Genomic DNA, 25,589 nt, shown 5'->3' with positions numbered 1-25,589 from the left:
GTCGGCAGCCGTCCGTCTCGAGAGACGATGGTGTAGCTTCCTAAGTGTCTATCTGCACCGCCGAGAATGGCTGTGCAGTCCGACTCGGGAGTGACACGGTATCTGTCTCCTCCCGTGTTGAATCGACATCATGCGATGACGCTGAAGCTACAGAGCCTGGGCAGGGTGATATGGAGGGTCTGCTGTTGCCCATGCAGCAGACCCCCCCTCTCTTCGCAGCTGAAGGATCCAAGGGAAAGACGGAGTCAATACAGCTTGGCTTCAGGTGCGCCGCAGGAGTTGCCGGTGTTGACTACAACGTCAAACCGCCTTAGGGACTCCGGCTCCGGATTTTCTGTCGGGGTTTACTCCCTTAGCCTTTCCCCTGAAGAGGTATGCCGCAAGGCAGCGGAGGTTTTTTGGAGTCAGAGTTTTCCTTCTCTGAAGGCACTGAGTGCAGAGCGAGAATAAAGATGCCGTAGACGCCGTCACCTTTCCCAATGGCTCGGGTAAACTTGCCTGGATAGCAGACTCGCATTGCCGCCACGCTGGGTTTTCTCAGCAGCTGGCCGGGGCTCCCAGGACCGGCTGCCTTGAGGAATCAGTACATGGGAAGAATTTGGAATTCCTCCAAGGTGCTAACCATCTGCCAAGTCACTGTTGCCCCTGGGACTTGGGTGAGAAGCAGCACCAATCAAGCGGAAATGGGTGGATTTGGCTCCTCTGGCCTTCCTTTTGGGGGTCTCACCTTCCTAGGACCCTGTAGACCAGCCCACAAGTCGCATGAGGAGCCATCTCCAGTCCCTCCTTGTTGCTTTAGTGTTTTGAGCAGCCCCCTCCAGAAGAGGGAGAACTCCGTGCCAGTTCTTCCAAGGCTGATTAGCTCCTTTCTTGCCTGCACACAGCTGCACCTCTCAAGCTGTCCTTGAGGGCTTCTCGTGCAGACGAAAAACTAGGTTTAAGGAGCTTGCTTCAGCACTAACCTGGCATATTAACCACCTTCCCCAGGAGGAGCATCTAATTGCTTAATGATGGGTTGAAACTTGGAGACCCTGGAGCAGAACTTGGCATTCAGGCCAGGGAGCAGCAGAGCCTGGGTGGCTTCAGCTTGGCCGCGTACCTGCAGCTCTCCTGGCCGATGCCTCGGCCCTGCCCACTCAGCGCACCTGCCCCTCCCGCCAGGCTGCAGATGATTTTAGTGCATCCCTCTGCCCCCTGTCTGGACTGTGCTGGTGGTGAGGTGGAGTGGCCATCGGCAGTGTTCTGTGACTGCCACCCCTCTGGAGGAAGGTCCCGCCGAGACCATTTATCAGGGAGTGGCTTTGGATTGAGGACCTGCTGAGACCTAGAAGTGGCCCCAGCCCCTACTCAGTGTTTCTTCCTCTCGCCTGGTGCTCAGAGGAGGGTTGCCAGATGAAATACAGGACACCCAGTGAAATTTTAATTTCAGATAAACAATGAATAATTTCTTAGTTTCAGTGTGTCCCAAATATTATGGAAAGGTTTTATTGTGTGGTGCACATTTGAACACTCAAAAATTATTGAATTATGAATTATTGAATGTTGAGTTATGAAAACTGAAAAATGACTCATTGCTTATTGAAATTCAAATTTCACTGTGTGTCCTGTATTTTTATTTGCTAAATCTGGCACTTCTTAAAAAATCTCCCTGCCATGCTCGGGAACTAGGCAAGGCCTTGTAGGGACTTTGCCAGAGACTAGGGTGCATACTGGGCGGTTCTCAGGTGGCCCTGAGTGTGCGGCCTCCTTCAGCAGGCTGTTACTGGGTCTGCCCAGGGCCGCTCGGTGCTGACACTGGGGGTGTGGCGGAGGTAGGCGCCCCGCTCCATCTGTAGGACCCCGTGGATGAGCTACCCAGCTCCTGTCTAGGCTGCAATTTCCTCATTCATCAATGACATTAAACCAGAATGTGCTTCTTCTGTACTTGTGAGGGTGAGGGACCCTGTCCCCCCCACCGCCCTCTCTGCTGTTCCCTCATTCACCCTCTGGCCTTCAGTCCAGAAGGAGCATCTCTGCCTCAGAGAAAGCCATTCCTGCTCCCTTGCTGGCCAGGGCTTTTTTGTTAGAAACCAGGGTCCCCAGTGCACATCGGAACGAACAGGATGGGCTACAGAATCTGTGATGCCCAGAGCAGCATGAAAATGTGGATCCCCTTGTTCCAAAATTATTAAGAATTTCAAGACAGGGATAGCAGATCATCACACAGGTCCAAGTTCCGACACTGGGTGACTGCACAGGGCACACACCTGGGATGCTGGCTCTGCTGGCAAGGGCCAGGAGGATACTGGGGGGTAGGGGTGGGGGCGGGAGCAGGAGGGCCTGGAGCATGGATGGGGGAGCCCGTGCCAGCCCTGCCCTGCCTCGGGCCACACAGCACTGCCCGGCCTGGTGTGACCCTGTGGGTAGGACTGTGCTGCATGTCTCTGGGTTGTTCAAGACAAGATAGCATTTCTTTGTTTATTAATAAAATCTTTCTTAAATAGTGACAACTAATTTATATTTCAGAAAATTCCTCTGAACGCAAAATTAAGCACCTCTCTACAGGGTGGCATTTAGTGTGATTAATAATTATACACTCACCTGTGTGGTCACTAGATTTATCTGTGTCTCCCTCTCTGGCCCGTGACCTCCGCCAGGGCCACAGCAGTGATGCATGTGTTTACTGTTTGACCCTTAGTCCCCAGCACCACATTTGGCACATGGTAGATACTCAGTAAATAACTGCCACAGTTGCTAAGACTTCATTCACTGGAACACACTGTAGGGAGTTTGATGGATCTGCTTTCCCCATCTTAATATCGTGAGCATCTTCCCTGTTATTAAATGTGATCACACATGTAAGCCTGAGACACCCTTTGCATGAGGCAATCACTCAATAAATGTTAGCTGTCTGGGTTGTAATGATTGATCGTTGTAGGCTCTAGGGGGAGGTTTATGGCTAGGAAAGGAAAGCATACTTTGAGCACACCTGTCTACCTGTTTTCTCAGGATGCCAAGTTTGTAGAGGAACGAAGGAAGCAGCTCCAGAGCTACCTGCGCAACGTCATGAACAAAGTCATCCAGATGGTCCCTGAGTTTGCCACCAATCCCAAGAAAGAGACCCTCGTCCAGCTGATGCCTTTCTTTGTGTAAGTACCATTCACAGGGCTGTGCTCCGCCCACACATCTTTCTTTCTCTCTCCATGGATGGGCAGTGAAGCGTGGCTGTGTCCTAGACACTCCGGGACCCAGTGTGCTCCCGGAGCTGTGGGAGGCCTGATGGGGAGACGCGGGCCATGGCGCTCCCACATTCCTCAAGGGCTCATGAGAGCGAGTCTGTAAATGAGTTTGTTGATTTGAAGTTTGCAAATAAATTCAGGGCCGTGTTGTTTTATACTGTCATACCTTGTGATCACAGGAAAAATTCAGGTTCTGTGCAGCTCACAGGTGTTCCAGAGCTAAAATGCTCTCTCAGTGTCTTCTGCTTGGGTAACAAACCCAAAGAAAAATTCTCAGACTCCCATGGGTACTGACTTAAATGATTTTTGTATTAATTATTACTTATGTGTAAACAAACTTTAAATTAGCTATAAATTCCTTGTTCTTACATGTCCTTATAAAAGTAAAAAAAATGTTTTAAGATGTTTACATGTTAAGCACTTACAAAATCGTTACAATTCAAAGCTGTCGGTGCAATGCTTAGGCCATTTTTCTGAAACCAAATCTTTGCTCACTGTGGTGTGCGGGGGGCCTTCCGTGTTTTCTGTGAGCCACGCCAGTGTGCCTGCTGACTCCATTCCTCCCCATCTTTCTCGGGTCGTGTTGCCTGGAAACATCGGTTTGTGCTGCGCCTGGACGTAGGTGGCCGTCACTTGGTGTCACTACCTTACCACCGATGAGTCTACTTTGTCCTTTAAGTCTCTTCTCAGCCTGAGACACGTACATCCTTGGAGTTTTGAGAACTGGAATGATGAAGCAGTTCTTGGTTTTTACAGAGTCTTTAGATGTTGTAGAATTTAATTCCATTATTTCTAAAATATTATCATCATAATGGAAACACAAGATAGAAACACATAGCAAACCCATGGCCCTCCCAAGATGGGATTGGGACTTGTCATTTGAGAAACATTGGTCTGAGTATGTATGCTTTACTGAGGTAAAATAAGAGTTTCTTTCACTAAAGTTCTTTAAAATGGTGTATGAGGATTGGGAGGATCTGATTTGTTCTAACAGTGATGCTGTAACATAAAACAGGGGGCTTATTTCTGCGTCTGACTGTAGGGGTGCTCCTTTAGCATCCTGATTCCCTAGTTTTCCAAGTTGAACTTCCAACCAGACAAACATGGGCAGCACTGCTCCTCTTACCTGCTTAGGGCCTTGGAAATTGTAGCCAAACTGGTTGCTTATGCTTTTCTAATTGTTCTAAGGCTTCGTGAGAAGATACCATTTTATTGTGCTGCCTGTGATAAAAGACACCCACCATATGGAAAACTATGTTTTTCTTTTATTCAATTATTTGTGATGCCACGGCGTTGATCTTGCGTTTTGAAGGTGCTGCGGTAGTTTGTGAAAGGAATCCCTGTTCATTTAAAGGCAGCTCCAGCCCGTGAGGTGTACTGGAAATTAACCTCTCATCAAGTCCTATGCATTTTGGCTAAATTCCCTGATGAAACTTGAGTTAGAAAGTTGGTCCTAAGGCTCAGATGCTGAGCAAGGCTGCGTGAAACGAGTCTTGAGAAGGAGAAAACACTGCCCCGCACAGGCAAGCTGGTGGCCTTTCTGCCTGGCACGTCCTGGCATCTCTGGTCGAGCATTTAGCAAACATTAGCCTGAGGAATTGTGAAAATTGTGTGTTAATGAGAGCGTCCCAGTGTGTTGTGCAATCTCGGCTGCACTGGTTGCCATTAATCAGAGCTGGGAGAGAAACCTTTTGTGCCTGATTAGCACAGAGAACATAAGGTTCAATTTCAAGGACTTTAAACAACACAAAGAATTTCAGTAGGAGATTGTCGCGAATGACACAATATTGACATCAGGTTTCTGACTGAACATTGGTCTGGACCCCAGATGAATTAAACAGCTTTTCTCTGTTGGCTTTCCTTGCAGTTCTCTTTGAGTTAGGTGGGGTTACGGGTCGGATTTGCAGGGTTTTGGTGGGGGGGGGGGGGGCGGGAATGGAAGATGAGCTGCTGAACCCACGTGAGCATTTCCGGTCTGTGTGCTCCCACGGATGACAGTGAGACTGGTATTTCAGCTCAGGAGCTCACCATAAGAGATTCCTAGTTTAAAAACAAACAAACAAACTCTCTTGGGTAAGGAAATAAACCCCGAAAAGCATATTTTTAAAATAAATTTTGACAGATTTTCTTGGCTCTTTTAGATGGTGATTCAGGATCCTAAAGACCAGCTTTTGGTACTGAACACAAATGGGCTTGTTTACGGGGCTGGTGCGGCCCCTTCCTCCCCTCCCTTTGGTGGGCACTTACTATGGGCACTGGCTTAACGGCTGACCTGCTTTTATCTCCCTGAGAGCTTATTAAGTGGGCAGCGCATCTCCATTTTATGAGGAAGAGTCTTACCAAGTTGTCAGTAAACTCGTACTGCTGAGGAAAGTGAGGCTCTGAGAGGCTACCTGGCTGACCCCCGGCTCACCCAGCAGCACACGGGGAGCCCGGGCTGTTTGGTCCCATAGCCCGTGTCTGGGGCGTGGATGACAAGCCCACAACCTGTGGATGGAGCCTGACCCTCGGACCAGTCCAGTGCAGTTTGGTTATTTGTTTTTCATAATTGAAGTGTTGCCGTCATTGAAAAATTAGAAGGTGTCAGATTTAAAAAAACAGATATCAGGCTTCTCTTGAAAATGAGAACAGTCACACCTTGTTACGAAGTGAATGTTTGTTCCTCCCACCACAAATCCATATGTTGAAGTGCTGCCCTCCAATGTGATGATATTTGGGGTCTTTGAGAAGTGATAAGGTCTGGATGAAGTTACGAGGGTGGGGCCCCAATGACATTAGTATCAGAAGTGGAAGAGAGACCGGAGCGTTCTCTGCCCTGTGAGGAGAGAGTGGGAAGGCCGCTGTCTGGAAGCCAGGAGGGCTGCCTTCCTTCACCTGCAACCAAATCTGCCAGCTCTTTGATCTGGGACTTGCAGCCTCTGGAAGAAGTAAGTTTCTGTTACTGAAAGCACAAATACTAGGTGGTATTTTGTTAAGGCAGTGGGACAGACCAGTGCCTACATCCTCTTTCACTCAAGCACACTTGGCTACATCTTTGCTGAACATGCTGCTTTGTCCCCATGGACCTCCACCCCCACCATTGTCTCTTTGACACGGAGCTGAGCCTTCCTTGCTATTTCCTGTTGGTATTTGGATGTTTTTCTCGTATATTCAAGTGGTATCACTCACTCACATTACCTGCCTGGCCTCTGTAGACACCTGAGTTTGCAGTCCTTCCTCTTACACACTGCTCAGATGGCCTCTCCATACAGAGTTTGGATGTGATGGCCAGACGTTGTTGCCCGTGATGCATTTGGCTCACTCTTGTGCTCCCATGTATGCTTTATGAGCTAGTCTACTGCTAAACTTCAGAAAAGGTGGTCCCATTCCAGTTTGGGAGGGGAGAGGGAAAATGGGCAGGGGAATAAAAGCCCATAGGTAGAATTTGCTTGTGGTTTTCTTCTGCTGTTTTTTTTTTTTTTTTTTCATAAATATTCCTTAAAACTCTCAGGCTTATGCAGCCTGTAGTCCCATATTACATGGGACCTGCTTTTGCACATACTTTTCTGGTTTATTTTTTCTGTTTACTGTGTCAGTGTTTCACTGTGTTCTGCAAGGGGCACCATGACGTCCAAGTATTCTGCCATCTGTACAAATCTGAGAGTTGAAGAATCAGCAGGTTGAGTTTTTTCTTCAAACCCCTCGGCCTCCCGTTGCCTTCCTTGCTAATGCCAGCAGCAGGCTCTGCATCAGACAGTAGGACCATAGGAAGCGGGCCCTTTCTTTTCCATTTTGAACTCCATGTAACAATCTGGACCAGGTAGGGACCAGAGTCTGCCCACCAAAATGGTGGGTAGATGAATGGCAGTCCCCCCAAACCCTCTTCTTTTGGGAGCCCTATATACTTTGTGTTACCCAGGCATTTCAGAGAAATGTGTACAGAGACGTGACACGTGGAAGATGTTAGCAGATACTGAGGGAAATATCAGGTGTGCTTTGAAAGCACGTTAACGAGGGGAGGCTTAGATTCCAACAACTCATTCTGTGTAACTGGACCACAAATCAGTGGAGGCTTAAATGATTTGCATGCTGTCATTTAGCACGCTTTTAAAATGGGCTTTTTTCCCCCCCTCAGAATAATTTATCCTTGGGAAATGTATCATATTCTTCTGTTCTATGAGGGGAGAGAAAGTTAACAGGGGTGGAAGCTAAAGTAATGTAGGTCACAGCACAAGTTCCCAACTGGATATTCAGCAGAAAATGCAGTCGATGTTCTCCCCACTCCCCACCCCCATCTGCTGCCACATTCACTCTTAAAGTTTTTTTTTTTTTTTTTTTTTTTTTTTTGCTGAAATAGGAGCTGCCACTTTCTCCCAGTGAGCAGGAGTTTAGCTCAGGGATGAAATGCTCCAGCCTATGCACCACCAGAGGTCACCTGAACTTAAATTGATACCTTTTGCTTTACAAGTCACTGCTAACAGGAATTCTACAGCTCCTTCCTAGGAACCTTTAACTCACATTGCTTTGTCAGCCCAAACCTTCCAGGCTCCAAAGTCTTCAGTGTTGCCCAGTTGCCAGAGGTTTCAAAAATGTGGCTAGACTGGCAGACTGCTTAGGTGTGGACAGTGTTTTAAAATAAAATATTGCAATACATATGAATATAAATAATATATTTAAAATTTTTGTAACTACATGTGGTATGGTTTTTAACTAGGTTTATTGTGATCATTTTGCAGTATGCAAATATCAAATCATAACGTTGTACACTGAAACTAGTATAATGTTTTATGTCAATTATACGTCAATTAAAAAAGAAAAAATAAAAAGACCCTGGCTGGTGAGGCTCAGTGGATTCAGCTCCGGCCTGCAAATCAAAAGGTTGTTGGTTCAGTTCCGTCAGGGCACATGCCTGGTTGCAGGCTGGGCCCCTGGTTGGGGCATGAGAGGCAGCTGATCAATGTTTCTCTCACATGTTTCTCTCCCTCTCTTTCTTACTCCCTTCCCCTCTCTCTACAATTAAATAAAGTCTTTTTTTTTTAATAGTTTTTTTCTGGTAGGTAAAATTATGGGCTATCTTCTTGCTTGTGTTCATTAAAAATTTTTTTCTCATAATATCCATTGCAAAAATAAGGAGAGATAATAAAAGTTATTTTTATTTAAAAAAAAGGGGGGAGAGAAACAGCATATATTTCATATGCCTTGAAGTGGTAATAATAACTTGGTATTATATTGAATTGAAAGGCATAGAGAATGTATAAAAATGTGAAAGACTCTTGATGGGATAAGATCCCCCAGTCTGGCATATTTCCGACCTCTCCCTCTTGCATTAATTTGCCCTTGGCCTGCTTCACTGATTCACATCAGCTACCTGGTTCTCAAAGGCGGATGAGTTTGAGACCCCTGGCTGCCAAATGGAAAGTGTGGGGACTTTGGAGTCAGTGATATCCCAGCTCTGCCACAAAGGAGGAGGTGATCTTGGGCAAGGATTTGCCTCTCTGAGTCTGAATTTCCTTCTGTATAAAATGAGAAGTACCACCATCACTGTTATAACGGTTACCTGTTGGGGTAACCATTATAACATGAGTTATTCTGAAGTCAGCCTTTCTTTCCTTCCCTGCCCTCCTGGTTTCTCCAGTTGTGGATCCAGTAACTCAGGGCCTGCCCTGGGGGAACGGTGTGCTCCAGCTGAACTCTAGCTTTGCAGGGAGGTGAGAGGCTAGCCCGGGTCCAGATGGCAGCCCTGCTCTAAGGTGCCAGTTCTCCCATGCAGAACACCAGTGCCTCCTTCCTGGGAAGGTCCTTACCTGGAGGCCCCTCCCCTGGAGGACCCACAGCCTGGAGAGATGACATGTAAATGGGCTGTTAAGAGATTCAGCAAAGGTTCGGTCCCCAGGGTGCTGGTCCTCCAGATCCACAGGGCTCCCATCCAAGGAGATTAGGATGAATCACTCTTTGAAAGTGACAAGGGTGACAGCTCTTCCTCTCTAATATTCAGACAGCTTCCTGTCCCCTGGGCAGCCCACCAATCACAGTTATTATGTTTCATTTCTGCCATTTCTTTCCATTTGGTAGTGACAGGGAAGAGGTCATTTCCACAGAGAGGTGGGAGAAGGGCAAGGAAGAGGAGACTGGGACTGGCTTTTACAATTTCCAGAGAAAGTGGGGGAATCTGGAACATCTCCAGGACAAGCACTGCTGAGTGGATGTATGGAAAGTCCCCTCAGAGGGGCCTGTATTCAGCAGACTCTCATCTAGCCACTGCTTATAGAGCACCTACTGTGTACTCCAAAAATACTGGGAATATAGCAGAGAACAAAACAGAAAAAAGCTAAAATTCTTTTGCCTTTACAGAGTAGGGGAGATGGAAAATGAACAAATAAGCATATACTATACCACTACGTGAAAATGAATTTGAAGAAAATTAATGTAGAATTAGAGATCATAGAATCACACAGGGCGTTTTTCATAAAATGATCAGGAAAGGTCTCTCTGAGGGAAGATCTTGTGAATTTCTCAGGGAGGTGTGTTCAGACAGAGGGTAGGTAGGTGCAAAGGCCCTGAGGCAGGAACAAGCTGAGTGTGTGAGATGATGCCAGTGTGGCCAGTACAGACAGAGACTGGGGAGAAGGTCACCAGAGCTTCAGAGGCCATGACAATGACTGAGATTTACTCTTTTTTTGAAAATATTTTATTTATTTATTTTTAGAGAGAGAGGGGAAGGGAGGAAGAAAGAGAGGGAGAGAAACATGGATCAGTTGCCTCTCGCACACACCCCAGCTGGGGACTGGGCCCGCAACCCAGGCATGTGCCCTGACCAGGAATCGAACTAGTGACCTTTTGTCTTTTGGGACAATGTTCAACCAACTGAGCCATGCTGGTCAGAGCTGAGATTTATTCTAAGTTGGTTGGGAAGCAACCAAAAGGTATGGAACAGGGTATGACATGACCTAGCTTATGTTTTTAAAATCTGACTCTGGATGTGGAATGGAAAATGGAATTGGAGGGGGCAGGTTGTGAGGCTTTTTTAGGGTCCTGGCAGGAGGAGTTGGTGAGTTGGCCAAGGTAACAAGAAGGCCAGTGTGACAAGCAGTTATACCGAGGACCGGATATCAGGTGTGAGAAAAGAGAACTTCTGTGACATGCCTGGGCTCCTGCCAGACCAGGCAGAGATATAGAAGACCGCAGCTGCTCAATATAGAAAAGCTTTGTGCTCAAGTCAACAAACACTGAGCACCTACTCTTCATAGGCCTCAGGGCTAGCAGGGAGGTTGGTAGGGTTTTACACAGATGACTAAACCTGGACTCAGCACTCAGGGGCCAACAGATGTGTAGGTCATGATATTACAAAGCCTTATATCTTTCGTTGACTTAATAGGAATTTCCAGGGTGCCTAGTTATGTGTCTGACTGCCAGCTCCGACACTGACTAACTGGGTGGCCCCAAGCAAGTCACATAAGCTCTGCCGGGCCTCCTGTCTTCATCTGCGCAGTGGAGGCATCCATAGCATCCACCTGTTGGGGTGGGTGTCCATGAGGGTTGCATGAGCACATGTATGCCAAGCTTTTAGAGCAGTGCCTTTCACATAGTAAGCTCTGAACGTGTGTAACTATTTTTACCAGCAGAAAGGGAGTCTGGGGAGCAGATGTTTTGGAGGAAGTGATAAACTTACACTATTAAAAAATACTGAAGCATTACAGAAAGATATAAGATGAAATACACGTCACACACCCCTCTAGTGTGCATCATGCCCCCGCCCCCGCCCTGTGATCACTGTCGGGTTTCTTATGTAACTGCAGGAATTGTCAATACTTATGTAAACCAAAGGCACCCTCTACACAGTGTTCTGTCGTTTGCCTTTTGAATTTAATAAAGCTGGCTCATTCTTTTTGAGAACTATGTAGTATCCAGTGCAGTGGCTGTTTTGTAACTTATTTCACCTTGCTCTATTTGAACATTTTTTAGACGTTTTCAGATTATTTCCCCTCGAACAGCGTTGCCAGGAACATATCAATAGGTACACATTTTGGCAGGTAGGGCTGTAGGATTGATTGTTATGAGTGATTCTGGCTCAATGGCATGTGCCTTTAAACTTTTTCAGATATCACAAACCCCACCATGTATACCTATTTGATATGCAGAATGTTGATAGTCATAGAAGGGAGAGATGTTCTTTCCAGATGTGCAGGACAGCTGCCAAGTTCAAAGAGCCCATGTCATCTCCTGTGGCCAGAGAACAGGACACTTGCCCTGTGGTCAGGGTGTTCTGGAACGCAAGGCTGGGACGTGTGGGTGGCAGGTCCTGAGGGAGTTTCCATTTTGGTCTCCAAGAAGGGGTGTCCTTGCAGGCCTTAGAGATCAGGTCTGCGCTTTGGGATGATCTCAGTGGCAGCTGGGGGGACAATGGAGTAGGGATGGGAAACACAATAGGGTGTTTTCATAGTAGCCCAGGGAAAAGGTGGGGGGCGGGGCTGAACCAGATGACTGCCAGGTTTCTGAGGGTGGATGTCTAGGTGAATGGTGGTCAGGGGGCTGGAGGGGGAGCTAGTCTGAGAGCAGGGTAGGTGAGAATGAGGTGCTGGGTTTAGAAACTGGTCTCTGTGAGGTCCTGAGGGCAGGTTGGAAGCCCAGCAAGAGAGAGATGTGAGGGTCTGATAGGATTGCACACTCTGACCTTGGCATCAGGTCAGGAAACATTATGTTTCCAAATCTCAGAAAAATCAGTCAAGAAATCAGGAAGAAACACTGTAATTCTCCTGTGAAAATAAAAGTGCAACAATCTTCTTTCGTGCTTTGAAGGATTCCACAGCCAGCAGAGAGAAGCAAGAGCAGGAACAGCCACTACAAAGCTGGAGGTTAAGGTCAGCATTTCCAGGAACCAGGACGGAAGCCCGTAGGAGAGAAATGGTCACAATCTAATTAGTCAGTCTTGCGTTTTTAGTTGATGCTCTATTGTGTGTGTTCATAGTTCTATCTGCTGCAAACATTGAGTCAGTCTTGCAAATAAATACTAATAAGTTTATGTGCATGGTATACTTGATGTGAATGGCAGTCCAAGAAAAAATAAGTTTTGGAGCACAGTATGTCCTTATATCAGTGATTCCCACAAGCGATTCTGTGCAGTAGGAGACTCACTGGGTGCACTGTTATTCAAACAGTACCCAACAGTGCCCTGGCTGGTTTAGCTCAGTGGATTGAGCGTCGGCCTGCGAGCTAAGTGTCGCTGGTTCGATCTTCCAGTCAGGGTACATCAGAGAAGGAAAACTCTGACTCCAAAAAACCTCCGCTGCCTTGCGGCATACCTCTTCAGGGGAAAGGCTAAGGGAGTAAACCCCGACAGAAAATCCGGAGCCGGAGTCCCTAAGGCGGTTTGACGTTGTAGTCAACACCGGCAACTCCTGCGGCGCACCTGAAGCCAAGCTGTATTGACTCCGTCTTTCCCTTGGACCCTTCAGCTGCGAAGAGAGGGGGGGTCTACTGCATGGGCAACAGCAGACCCTCCATATTACCCTGCCCAGGCTCTGTAGCTTCAGCGTTATCGCAAGATGTCGATTCAACACGGGAGGAGACAGATACGGTGTCACTCCCGAGTCGGACTGCACAACCATTCTCGGCGGTGCAGATAGACTCTTAAGAAGCTACACCATCGTCTCTCGAGACGGACGACTGCCGACGACGACGACGACGACGACCCAACAGTGTTTTCCAGTGTTTGAATATTTGCTACAAAGATTCTCTGTAAATACTACCAAATTAGATATTTTTTTATTTATTAAGCAAATCACTTTAGATATCCACAATAATGAATAAATAGCATGAAGAATAGTTTAAGACTAAGTTATGATTTGGGGAATTCTTGAGAACTCCCAGGAAATCTGACTTCCTGCTCTTAAATCTCAAGGAGTCATCTCTTTCAGGAATTTGGAAAGTGTACCTGTATTCTTTGGGGTACAATTTCCTGATACAAACTTGGGAATGGTAAACACAGAGGTGCGGAAGGTACCCAGGAAGGAGGGAGAATAAGAAGAGGTGACCATCCAGGATGGATGGAAGTGGGGACAGGGCAGGCAATGTGGAGCCAGCAAAGCCAAGGGAGGGGAGGGAGACTTGCAGGAACTTCGGTCAGGCTTGTGAGGGGAGAGGGTTTCCCAGAGAAGTCTCCTGCAGAATTAGCAGTTAGTCTCAGAGCATCAAGAACAGCAAGCTGTCCATCCTTTTCACTGCCAAGTTGGCTGAGGACCATGGAGCAGGTGGCAGTGCACAGCTGTCACCCTTGTCACGGGGAGGGCACGGTGAACAAGTCACGGAGGGCTGCTGAGGGGAAGCAGTGCCTTCGCAAGCCCCAGCTGGCCTGTCGTGCCTCTCACTGGGAACCCTGCTTAGAAATGCCACTGCCTCTGACAGACAGGCCTCTGAAGGAACTGGGTTCTGGAACTAGCGGCTGTCTGAGGCAATGGAGGACTGTGCTGTCGTTTTGCACAATGGCGCTGTTTCTTCTCACATGGAGCACTGTGAACAGCTCTGCCTGGAAATTCACTTCAGTGACTGTTTGGGAAACTAGAGCTCCTTCGGGTCCTGGAATAACTTAGATCAGAGAGAGGCCCTTTGAACTGGTAGTCTTTGACCCTTTCCTGATGTATTGGTGCTTCATGTGGACATGATAGTGGACAAAGCACTGATGCCTCACCCACAGCTCAGAGGGCACCGTGAGCAGACTTGCAGAAATTAGAGGGGAAACCTTTTTTCCCATTGCAGCCTTTTGTCACCTTCTCTTAGCTTTCACCTCTTATCCCCACTGTTATTTGGGGGAGGAAGCAGCTCTCCATCAGGACTGACATCCCTAATTGGGACAGACATGTCCCAGTGGCAGGGCCCTCCTGACTTGCTTCTGTGATCTTTCAGCATCTTGCTTATTGATGCTTGGCACCTTCCCCGCATCTAGGATCAACAGAGCAAACACCCCAAACTTACCCCTATCGACTGGGGACCATGGCAGACTCAGGCACCTGTATCGAAGAGGCAGGTCATTTAAGTGAATAAAGCCCAACGGTATGATGATAGGGAGCGGTGGGGAGTGGAGCTCACAGACCCTGTCTAAGGGTCAGCCACTACTCGCCCAGGCAATTATTGCTGTGTAGGACTGCAGGTTGCCAGATCTTTGAATTTTCCAAGAAATAACAGAAACCCGTAACTAGATATAAAATCTAATCTTTAAATTACATAGTTGGAAACTAATTTGTGAGCCAAACAAAACTTCTATGGGCCACATATGGCCTATTGGACATTAAAAGTCTTCTCTGGTAAAAGGAAACTACATTAGATCTGTTCAACACATGAAGAGCTGCAGGGTGGAAGGAGGCAGGGACCCACTCAATCCCCAGAGACAGTGATGACAAGATATTGACCAGGGTAACTCTGACTCCAGGCCCTCAAGACAGAATGTCCCCTGGCATTCTGACTGAGGTCCCCTTCACAGTTTGGATCTGACAAGGGATGCTTTCATTGACACGATCCTCAGGCAGTAGATTCCTGCTTCAAATCCAAGTACACCCCTTCACCGTGCCCTCTCCTTGTGTGGAAGGTACTGTATTCCCAGAGGGCCACTTGACCACCTATATGTTTGACTCTTCTGGGCAAAGTGCCTGCCTGAGTGTCATTTCCATAGCAGTTTTTTGTTTCTGGTTTTTGCTGGCCACGGGCAGTACTTGCGTACCAATAATACACACACGCACACATGCCTGTAATTCTGTAATTTTCTGCAACTGACCAAGGAATATGGGTTCTTGGAGGGCAATGGCATCTATTCCAGGGAGTTGGTCACAGGTTGTTAGAGTTGAAAAGGAAGTCTGGCATCTCACCTGTTAAGTTCAAGACAAAAATTCTATTCACAGGTACAATTTTCCTGAAAGGTTTTCATGCAGAGCAGCTGTTGAAGGATTATTTGTTCTGATTTTGTTGGTGGTCCTACTTTCTCTCACTCACTAACCCTGCCCTGTATGCTCCATTGGGTTTCCTGGTGCCTCCACCCCATGGTTCTCAGCTGGGGGCAGTGTTGCCTCGCTCTTCAGCCCCAGGGACAGTGGCAGTGAGTGGAGACAGTTTTGGTTGTCACACTGGGGGGTTGGGGGGGTTGTGCTACTAGAACCCAGTGGATAGAATCTGGGGATTCTGGTTAACTTCCTACCATGAATGGGACAACCTCCCACAACAGAATTACCTGACCCAAGATCAGTATGCAAAGGCTGAGAAGCCTGATCCTGCCCACAAAGCTGGCCTGGCATTGGTTCTTGTTTAACCAACTGCAAACCCCTGTGGCTGCACGGCCAGGAAAGAGATAAGGAGAAGAAACCAGGCATCAGGCCAGGAGGTTTTCTTACATTAGGTCTTCACATCTACCGTTGAGGTTGGCATTTTTATTCCCTTTTTTCAGACGAATAAACCGAGCCCCCGACAGTGAAGTGACCTAGCCATCATCTCACAGCTGAGATGTGGTGGAGCGGGGACTGTAAGCTGAGTCTGTGTGGTTCAGCAGCCTCTATTCTTTGTCATCATGATGTCCAAATGAAGCACCTAATAGAGCAGCCCTACATATCTCCATGTTTGACTAGTTCCAACGTCTGGATTTTGATGGTTGGGCCTCCATGCCCATGGGACAGGAAGCCACCCCTTTTCACACTCAGCTTGGGCCACACTGCCTCTCCTCTGCAGGGTCTCTGCCCTTCCCTGCTGCCGCCTCTCCTTGCATACACCTGTGAGCCTGCTGGGTGGTGCTGTCCGAGGTCCTACCTTCTCTCCCTCTTTGGGTTTAACTCCTAGGTAACCATTGCACAGAAGGCCTGGGAAATGGACTGAGGGGGCTTAAGGAATGAGGGCTTCGACCCTGTTGAGAGAAGTGGTCTGAGACATATGTTCTACCCCACACCACACCCCTCCTCGTCCTGTCTGGTTGGCTTCTGAGCCACGGCCCCTTCTTGTTCTTCGTTAATCGAATATGCCCAGGATGTTTTAACTGGACCAGCAAAGTGAGCAAAGGTCCTGTCTTGGCCCTGGGAACACTCTCCTTTGAGCACACAGCCCTGGCTGGGCTGTATCGCTCAGAAGATGAAGCCGGTCACGGACTGCTGAGTAGGAGCAGGACCCTTGTTAGTTTTCTTCTCACACGTGGGAACTTGCTGTGCCAGAGTGGTGGGCGTTTCTCGCCCCAGCTTGTTCTGTGGAGGCAGGGAAGCAGACCGTTCTGTCTAGGTTTGGGATGTAGCTTGTTTTATGACTCTCACATGAAAGGTGCAAACAGAATGGCATACCTGACAGAAGGGGCTGCCGTGATGCAGGCCTGGGCTGCACTTGAGGCTGTGCCGCTTATTAGTTTGGTAAACTTGGATTACACCCTGTAAGGATTTTGTGCCTCGATTCCCCCATCTGTAAAATGGGACAGATAATTGGCCCTACCTCAAGAGGCAGATTCAAAGATTTAACAAGACAGTGCCAGAGCACTTCACACCAGGCCCACAGTAAGCACTTACTAGTTTTCCTTTGGCTGTAGTGACAATAATAATCGTTTCTGTTGTTAGCAGGAGTATACACAGCTCATGCTGGGCTCCTTAGAACCAGGGAAGACCTTGGAGCTCTGGGACTTTCAAAGGAGCACACAGCAAGCACACTCACTGAGGACATTTGGGAGGCAGTATAAATTTATCTAGAGCTAATACAAACATTTATGTGCAGAGTCTCCGTACCATGGTCACTCCTTTTCTTCCCAAATAGCAGTCAAGTTGACCTGGGACACTGAGACTCTGTGATCTTGTTAGCATCAAGATGGCACCCCTATGGCCAAGCCCTAAATTGCTGAGCCCGGAGACCAGGCTGCAAAGTAACAGGTTCCCTCCAAATAATGGACTTTCACCCCAGTAAACTGTTCAGTGTAATGAATAGTCAGATTTCCTTATAATAGGTAAACCAAGCTCTGTTATTACTTTCTTATATGATTCACAAAGCAGTCTGGTACCTAACTGAAAGCAAGACTTTGAGTCCGACCTCAGTTCATATGCCAACTCTACTACCTAGTGGACTTGTGACCTTGATTTCTTGTGCCTCAGTTTCCCTATATAAATTGGGACCAGTAGCACAGGCCTTGCAGGCTTGCCGAGAGGATTAAATGAAATGTCACCTAATAGGAGCTTCTTCAAGAGGAGCTATTTCAGCTACAGTCACATTTCCCCTAATTCTTTGTTCAGACTCTCGCTTCAATCTCAAAGTGATTTCAGTTGAAAGCTTAGGTATTATTACAGTTGCTTGTCCTACTTCATGTCTTATATTTTTAAACATTAGAGCATCTGAAAATTCAGTTTGGAGCAAGGGAAGTAGATTAGGCTATTTTTGGCACAATAGCCTCCATCCTATTTTGGGTTAGTAAAAGATATAGTAATAAACATTCTCTAATACCAGGCAGGTGAGGCTCTGCCACACAAGAAGTTGAGAGCCCTTTGCAGACCAAATTGTCTTATCCCACCGAAGTATAACCGGTCTCTGTGATAGCTTTCTTCTCAGTGGGTCATGCAATTCCACAGGACTCTGCATTTCTCCCTGCACTTTTTAGTGATACCTATGAGTGATAACTGAGAATGGTCACTTTATTGGGCTGTGTGTCAGTTATCTACTACCATGTCAATGCTGTGTAATAAACAACCATTGCGTGCTTGGTGTGTGCAGTAACAAGAACATGTTGCTCATGCACTGGGTGAGAGGCTGTGTGGCCCAGTTGATTTTGGCTCCATTTGCTTCCATGTCTAGGTTGGCCTTGACCGGGAATAATAGGACAACTGGGGGCTGGAAGGGCTAGCCTGGGTGTGTATGGCAGAGAGTGAGAACAGGGAAAGCCCAATTGTTGTAACACTTTCCAACCTCTAACTGTGTCTGTTTGCTAACATCCTATTGGCCAAGGCAGGGACCAGGTCCGAGTTGGGGGCTCGGGGGGGCGGGTGCTGCAAAGTCACATGGCAAAGCACAAGATGCAGAGAGGGGTGAATAATTACAGCCATTTTGCAACTACCACAGTTTAATAACTTATCCTTGATAGGATGTGAAAGTATGACTGGTTGGGGTAGGGGCACAGCTGTGAAATTTTGCAAATGATATTTCAACTAGTAAGAAGATGGAAGAAAGGCTAGTGATTAGAGCCCAGACAGTCTATAAATCAACAGTGGGACTCAGAGAGGGGGCATTCCACTGTATTCTGGGAAAGGGCCAAGTTAGGGTCTTTAATATATTGACCAGAGTCCTCCATGCCTTGACTTAAAAAACAAATTTTAGCAGATAGTAAAATTAACTTGGTGGGGGGGAGGGGAGGTGCGGTGTTCAGTTCTCTGAATTTTAGTACTTGTATAGATTTGAGTAACCACCACCATCACAGTCAGGATATAGGACAGTTCCGTCACTCCAAAAGGCTTTCTTGTGCTGTCCCTTTATGGTCACACATTCCTCCCCAGCCCTGAGCCCTGGCAACTGCTGATCTGCTTTCTGTCATGATAGTTTTGTCTTTTTGAGAATGTCATCTGTATGGAATTATGCCATAAGTAACCTCTTGCTTCTTTTACTTAGCACAAATCCTTTGAGGTTTATCCACACTGTTGGATGTATCTGAAATTAGATCCTTTTATTGCTGAGTAGTATTCCATTATATGGATATACCACAGTTTGTTTATCCATTCATAAAAGACACTTGTGTTTTTCCTAGTTGTTGACAGTTTTGAATAGAGCTAATACAAACATTCATGTGCAGCTTTTTAAAAAAAATTATTTGTATTGTTTTTCTGTTACAATTGTCCCACTTTTTCCCTCATTGCTCACCCGACCCAGCCCACCCCTTCTCCCACAGTCAATCCCCACCCCGTTGTCTGTGTCCATGGGTTATTTATACTAGTTCCTTTACTAAACCCTTCCCCTACCTACCCCCTTTCCTCCCTTCCCCCTCCCCCCTAATAACTGTTACTCTGCTCCTTGGTCAATTTTGTTCATTTGTTTGTGTTGTTCATTAGTCTCCTGTATCAGGTGATATCATATGGTATTTTTCTTTCATTGACTGGCTTATTTCACTAAGCATAATTCTCTCTAGTTCCATCCGTGTTGTTGCAAATGGCAGGAGTTCCTTCTTTCTTTCTGCCGCATAGTACTCCATTGTGTAAATATATCACAGTTTTTTGATCCACTCACCTACAGATGGGCACTTAGGCTGTGTCCAGCACTTAGCTATTGTAAACAGCGCTGCTATGAACATAGGGGTGAATAGGTTCTTTTGAATTGGTATTTCAGGATTCTTTGGGTATAGTCCTAGCAGTGGAATCGCAGGATCAAAAGGCAGTTCCATTTTTAGTTTTTTGAGGAAATTCCATACTGTTTTCCATAGTGGCTGCACCAGTCTGCATTCCCACCAACAGTGCAGTAGGGTTCCCTTTTCTCGACATCCTTGCCAGCATTTGTTGTTTGCTGATTTGTTGATGATAGCCATTCTGACAGGTGTGATGTGGTATTTCCTTGTGGTTTTTATTTGCATCTCTCTGATCGCTAGTGATGTTGAGCATTCTTTCATGTGTCTATGGACCCTCTGTGTATCCTCCTTGGGGAAGTGTTTGTTCAGGTCCTTTGCCCATTCTTTAATTGGGTTGTCTGTCTTCTTGGTGTTGAGATATGTAAGTTCTTTACATATTTTGGAGATCAATCCCTTGTCTGAGGTATCATTGGCAAATATGTTTTTCCATATGGTTGGTTCCCTTTTCATCTTGTGGATGTTTTCTTTTGCTGAGCAGAAACTCTTTAGTTTAATGTAGTCCCATTTGTTTATTCTTTCCTTTATTTCCCTTTCCTTAGGAGACATATCGGTGAAAATATTGCTACGTGGGATATCTGAAATTTTCCTGCCTATGTTTCCCTCAAGGACTTTTATGTTTCACAGCTTACATTTAAGTCTTTTATCCATCTTGAGTTTATTTTGGTGTATGGTGTAAGTTGGTGGTCTAGTTTCATTTTTTTGCATGTCCCTGTCCAGTTCTCCCAACACCATTTGTTGAAGACGCTCTTTTTACTCCATTTGATGTTCCTTCCTTCTTTCAAATATTTGTTGACCATAGAGGCCTGGGTTATTTCTGGGCTCTCTGTTCTGTTCCATTGATTTATATGTCTGTTCTTATGCCAGTACCAGACTGTTTTGATTACAGTGGCCTTATAGTATTGTTTGATGTCAGGTATTGTGATTCCTCCTATTGCGTTCTTCTGTCTCAAGATTGCTGTGGCTATTCGGGCTCTTTTTTGGTTTCATATAAATTTTTGAAGTATTTGTTCTAGCTCTGTGAAATGCATCACTGGTATTTTAATAGAGATTGCACTGAATCTATAAATTGCTTCAGGTAGTATGGACATCTTAATGATGTTGATTCTTCCCATCCATGAACATGGAATATGCTTCCATTTATTTGTGTCTTCCTTAATTTCTTTCTTCGGTGTTAGTTTTCTGAGTAAAGGTTTTTTACCTCTTTGGTTAAATTTATTCCTAAGTACTTTATTTTTCTTGTTGCTATAGTAAATGGGATTTTTTTCTAGTTTCTATCTCTGATATTTTATTGTTGGTGTACAGAAATGCCTTCAATTTCTGAATATTGACTTTGTACCCTACTATTTTGCCAAATTCACTTATTAGGTCTAGTTTTTTCATGGAGTCTATAGGGTTTTCTATGTACACTATCATATCATCTGCAAATAAGAGCAGTTTTACCTCTTCTTTTCCAATTTGGATGCCTTTTATTTCTTTTTCTTATCTGATTGCTGTGGCTAGAACTTCCAAGACTATGTTGAATAGGAGTGAAGAGAGTGGACATCCTCATCTTGTTCCTGATCTCAAGGGGAATGCTTTCAGTTTTTGTCCATTGAGTATGATGTTGGCCTCGGGTTTCTCGTATATGGCCTTTATTATGTTGAGATATGCTCCCTCTATTCCCAGTTTGCTGAGAGTTTTCATCATAAATGGGTGTTGTACTTTATCAAATGCCTTTTCAGCATCTATTGATATGATCATGTGGTTTTTATCTTTCATTTTATTTATGTGGTTTATTACATTTATTGATTTGCGAACATTAAACCATCCTTGCATCCCTGGGATGAATCCCACTTGATTGTGATGTATGATATTTTTAATGTGTTGTTGGATCCAGTTTGCCAATATTTTGTTGAGGACTTTAGCATCTATGTTCATCAGCGATATTGGTGTGTAGTTTTCTTTCTTAGTTATGTCTTGACCTGGTTTTGGAATTAGGGTAATACTGGCTTCATAGAAAGAGTTTGGGAATCTTCCCTCTTCTTAGATGTTTTGGAATAGTTTGAAAAGGGTAGGCGTTAGTTCTTCCCTAAATGTTTTGTAACATTCGCCTGTGAAGCCATCCAGTCCAGGGCTTTTGTGTGTTGGGAGTTTTTTTATTACTGTTTCAGTTTCACTCTTTGTTATTGGTCTGTTCAGGCTTTCTGCTTCTTCTTGATTTAGCTTTGGAAGATTCTATGTTTCTAGAAATTTGTCCATTTCATCTAGGTTGTCAAGTTTTTTGCCATATAGTTGTTTGTAGTAATTTCTTACAATCCTTTGTATTTCTGTGATATCGGTTGTGATTTCTCCTCTTTCATTTCTGATTTTGTTTATTTGAGTCCTCTCTCTTTTTTTCATTTTTTATAATTTATTTATTTATATTTGTTTATTTATTTTTAGAGAGAGGGGAAAGGAGAAAGAGAGGGAGAGAAACATCACTGTGTGGTTGCCTCTCACTCACACCCCCAACTGGGGACCTGACGTGCAATGTAGTCATGTGTGCCCTGACTGGGAATCGAACCAGCGACACCTGGGTTGCAGGCTGATGCTCAATCCACTGAGCCACAGCAGCCAGTGCTCTTTTTCTCTTGATGAGCCTGGCTAAAGACTTGTCAGTTTTGTTTAGCTTTTCAAAGAACCAACTCCTACCTTTGTTGATCTTTTGAATTGTTTGTTTAATCTCTCATGTGCAGCTTTTTATGTGAACTAAGTTTTTTTGTTACTCTGGGGTAAATACTTAAGAGTAGGGTGGTAACTGTGTTCTGGAGAGGCTATACCATTGTACACTCCCACAGTCGATACATGAGAGAGCTCTGCACCCTTGTCAGGACATGGTATTGTCAGTTTCTTATTTTAGTCATTCAAAGGATGCATAGTAGAATCTCATCATGACCTTAGTTGGCATTTTCCTAATGGCTATTGATATTGCTCATCTTTTCATGAACTTATTTTTCTTAGCTATGTTCTCTTTGGAGGAAATGTATATTCAGGTCTTATGCCTGTTTTTAAAAATTGTTTTTGTTTTACAGTTGAGTTTTGATGGCTTTTTATTCTGTATAGAAGTCCTTGATCAGATAGGCAATTTGCAAATATTATCTCCCTGTCTGTAACTTGCCTTTTAATTTTTTCATAACAGTGACATTTGCATAACAGAACTTTTTGACTTTGATAAAATCCAGTTTCTCAAATTTTTTGGTCATGAATCATGCTTTTGGTGTCATGTCTAAGAACTTTACCTAATCCAAAGGTACAAAAATTTTCTCCTAGGTTCTGTAATTTTACATTTGATCCGTCATTCATTTCGAGGTAACTTTTGTATAAGGTGTGAGGATCGGATCAAGGCTAAATAGTTCCATGATTGCACCCTTGTCCAGGGCCAAGTGGAGAGGGCAGAGAGAAAAAGGGATCATGGCTTTCTCACTTAACAGGAAGATTTCCCCCTTCATTAGGTTTCTATGGCTACTGTAACACATCACCACAAACTCAGTGGCTTAAAACAACACGAATTTATTCTCTTACAGTTCTGGAGGTCAGAAGTACAAAATCAGTCTCACCAGACTAAGGTCAGTGTCATCAGGGCTGGGTCCTGCTCGAGACTGTAGGGAAGAATCTGTTTCCTTGCCATTTCCAGCTTCTAGAAGCTGCTCACAGTGTGGCTCCTTCCTTGCAACACTCCACCTTCTGCTTCCATCCACTGCTCTGTGACTGACCTCCTGCCTCCCTCTTAGAAGGACCTTCTGTGATTAATTTAATCACATCTGAAAAATCCCTTTTGTCATATCAAGTATCAGGGATTAGGATGTGGGTATTTCTGGGGAACCATTGTTCATTTTACCGTACCCTCCCTCAGAGTTTTAGGTGCTTGCAGACAGCTGCAGACTGAGGTATGAGGAAACAGAGAAGAGAGAGAAAAGAAACACGGACATCCCCGCTCTTTCTGAGCATTAATTGTCCACTTTTCTGTTCTCTGAGCCAGAACTAGGGGGCTGCCCTGGAGCCTTCTGTCCATACCCTGCCCACTTTCAGGGGTTCGACTGCCTCGATCTCAGGCTGGAGGAGACGAGAGGGAAGAAATGGTAAACTCAGTGCAGGTTTGATGATTCATCAAATTCTGATCATCTTCCCTAATCCGCCTGCAATTATTTACTTTTCAGAATCCTCGAATAGCTGCCTTGTGCTTTCTCTCCAGGTTTTATAGCTACGTGTGGTAAAATGAGTTTACTCCATCTTACCCAGGTCTGCAATTCCTTCTTCAGCATTGTCTATACCCAAGTATCATGGAACAGTTATGCACGCAAAGAACAGGTGTGCTGTGTGAACATGCATCATGCCAGGGAGTGAATACTCTGTAACAGGAATATCGTGATGGTCAGCATGTACTGAGCACTTTCCATCTGCCAGAATTATCTTATTTAACTTTTATAGTTTTCCCTATTAGGGTAATTGCATGGCCCATTTTATGAAGAAACTGAGGCTCAAGAATCTAACAAAAAATCCATACTTAGTGATGAAGCCAGGATTGTGTGACTCCAGGACCCCAAATTGTAACCACTCCACCATGCAGTTTCTAATTGCCCTCCCCTATCAGAACTGCCAGACCACACATCACAGCCCAACCTGTCTCCTGAGGTCAGGCCTGGGCCGAGTCTCTGACTTAATGGAGTCTACCTTAAGCTGTCTGATACCCCATCACCACTACCATCAGGCAGGGATGGGCCCCTCTCTTGATTCCCATCACCACGTGTCCTTACTTCTCTCCATCCTGGCAGCCAGTGCCTCGTGCTGACTTTGAAACCGGGAAAGACGGTGTTCAGGCTGCCTGTCACTACCAAACCCAATAAGCAGAGACAGGGATTGAATCTTTATGGGTACTTTATTCAGATGGCTGGTGACCTGAGAAGACAGTGGGTTATGGAGGAGAAAGGTATAGGTAAGGGGTTAGGAATTCAGGGGAAAAGTTAGTCAGATAAAGGCTGTAGCATTCTTTCATCTGTGTCCTGGGTGGTGGACTTCTCACCCTGGAGTACAATGGCTCAGATGCCACCTTGATTGCCTGCAGTCCTCCTGAGGCCCAGAGGTGGAGCTGCTTATGGTCTCCTGGAGTCATGCGGTCATACAGTCAGTTCCTGAAACAATAGCGTTTTACATGCATTGACTCTTAAGTTTATTAGCTATTACCTAAACTAAAATTTTCCAACATTTGCGTCCCCTATCACCGTGATATGTGTGCCTGTGCTTCTTGCCCCTCCAGTGCAAATGCCCAGAGGGCAGCAACTCCGCCCCTTTGCCTTTTGTGCCTACTGTGGAGCACAAGGCTGGGGAATGGTAGATGCTCAGAGAATATTTACTGTAATGACCAAAAACTGTTTTCCATTGATTTCCTGCAATAGGGAACTCCAAACATCCATTTAAGGAGATGTGGCTTAGCTGATAAGTCCAGAAGGGCTCATGTTTGCAACACTGCTGCTATTTTCTTTTTTAAAATTAGTAGAGCAAAGACAGACCTAATCACCAGTTAGCTCAAATCCTTCAATGTCTTATCCCAGACTTACCCCGAAATTGAACCACCATTTCTGAATCAGCCAGGTCACCTGGTGCTCCTGCTGTGTCAGGCCTTGTGTTAAACATTTTATATGCAGGATCTCATTTAGTCTGCAGTTCTAAGAGAGGTTGGGTCTATTGTTATTCCCTCTTTATAGATGAGGAAGTTGAGGCTTAGAGTGATGATTGAAGGACTTGACCAAGATCACACAGTGAGTAAGTTTTAGAGCTGGCATTTGAGCTTGGGTCTAAACTCCTAAACTTGCACTGTTTTAAGGCAAAGTGTTGGGAGCATGAACTTTGGGCACAGGCAGCTCTTGGTCCCAGGTTTCTTACTGTAGAGTCCATTGCATGTAAGCACTATACTATCACTGCCTTTAAAAAATCAGATAACTGCTAAAATAAGGTAAAGGCTTCTAGTAAGGTATCTGGACCCATGGTAGGTGCTCAAAATGCTAAGTGTCCAAGTCTCTAAAAGTCCCAGAAGCAAGGTATGTGTCATGAATGAC

General features: G+C 45.5%; 1 protein-coding gene across 2 annotated transcripts in view; it reads left to right on the top strand.

Moving 5' to 3' along the window:
* SNX29 (sorting nexin 29) overlaps positions 1 to 25,589 on the top strand; it is a 581,450-nt gene that overhangs the window by 512,667 nt on the left and 43,194 nt on the right. For both annotated transcript variants that reach the window (XM_090279147.1, XM_090279146.1), the window contains one exon: positions 2,989 to 3,128. In XM_090279147.1, coding sequence (XP_090135273.1) covers positions 2,989 to 3,128 — 140 coding nt within the window. The remainder of the gene's footprint in view (positions 1 to 2,988; positions 3,129 to 25,589) is intronic.

The sequence above is a fragment of the Furipterus horrens genome, unplaced genomic scaffold (genome assembly GCF_987537825.1).
Source record: "Furipterus horrens unplaced genomic scaffold, mFurHor1.1.pri manual_scaffold_5, whole genome shotgun sequence".
Lineage (NCBI taxonomy): Eukaryota > Metazoa > Chordata > Mammalia > Chiroptera > Furipteridae > Furipterus > Furipterus horrens.
The sequence above is the reverse complement of the archived record's forward strand: the minus strand, read 5'-3'. Positions and strand labels throughout refer to the sequence as shown.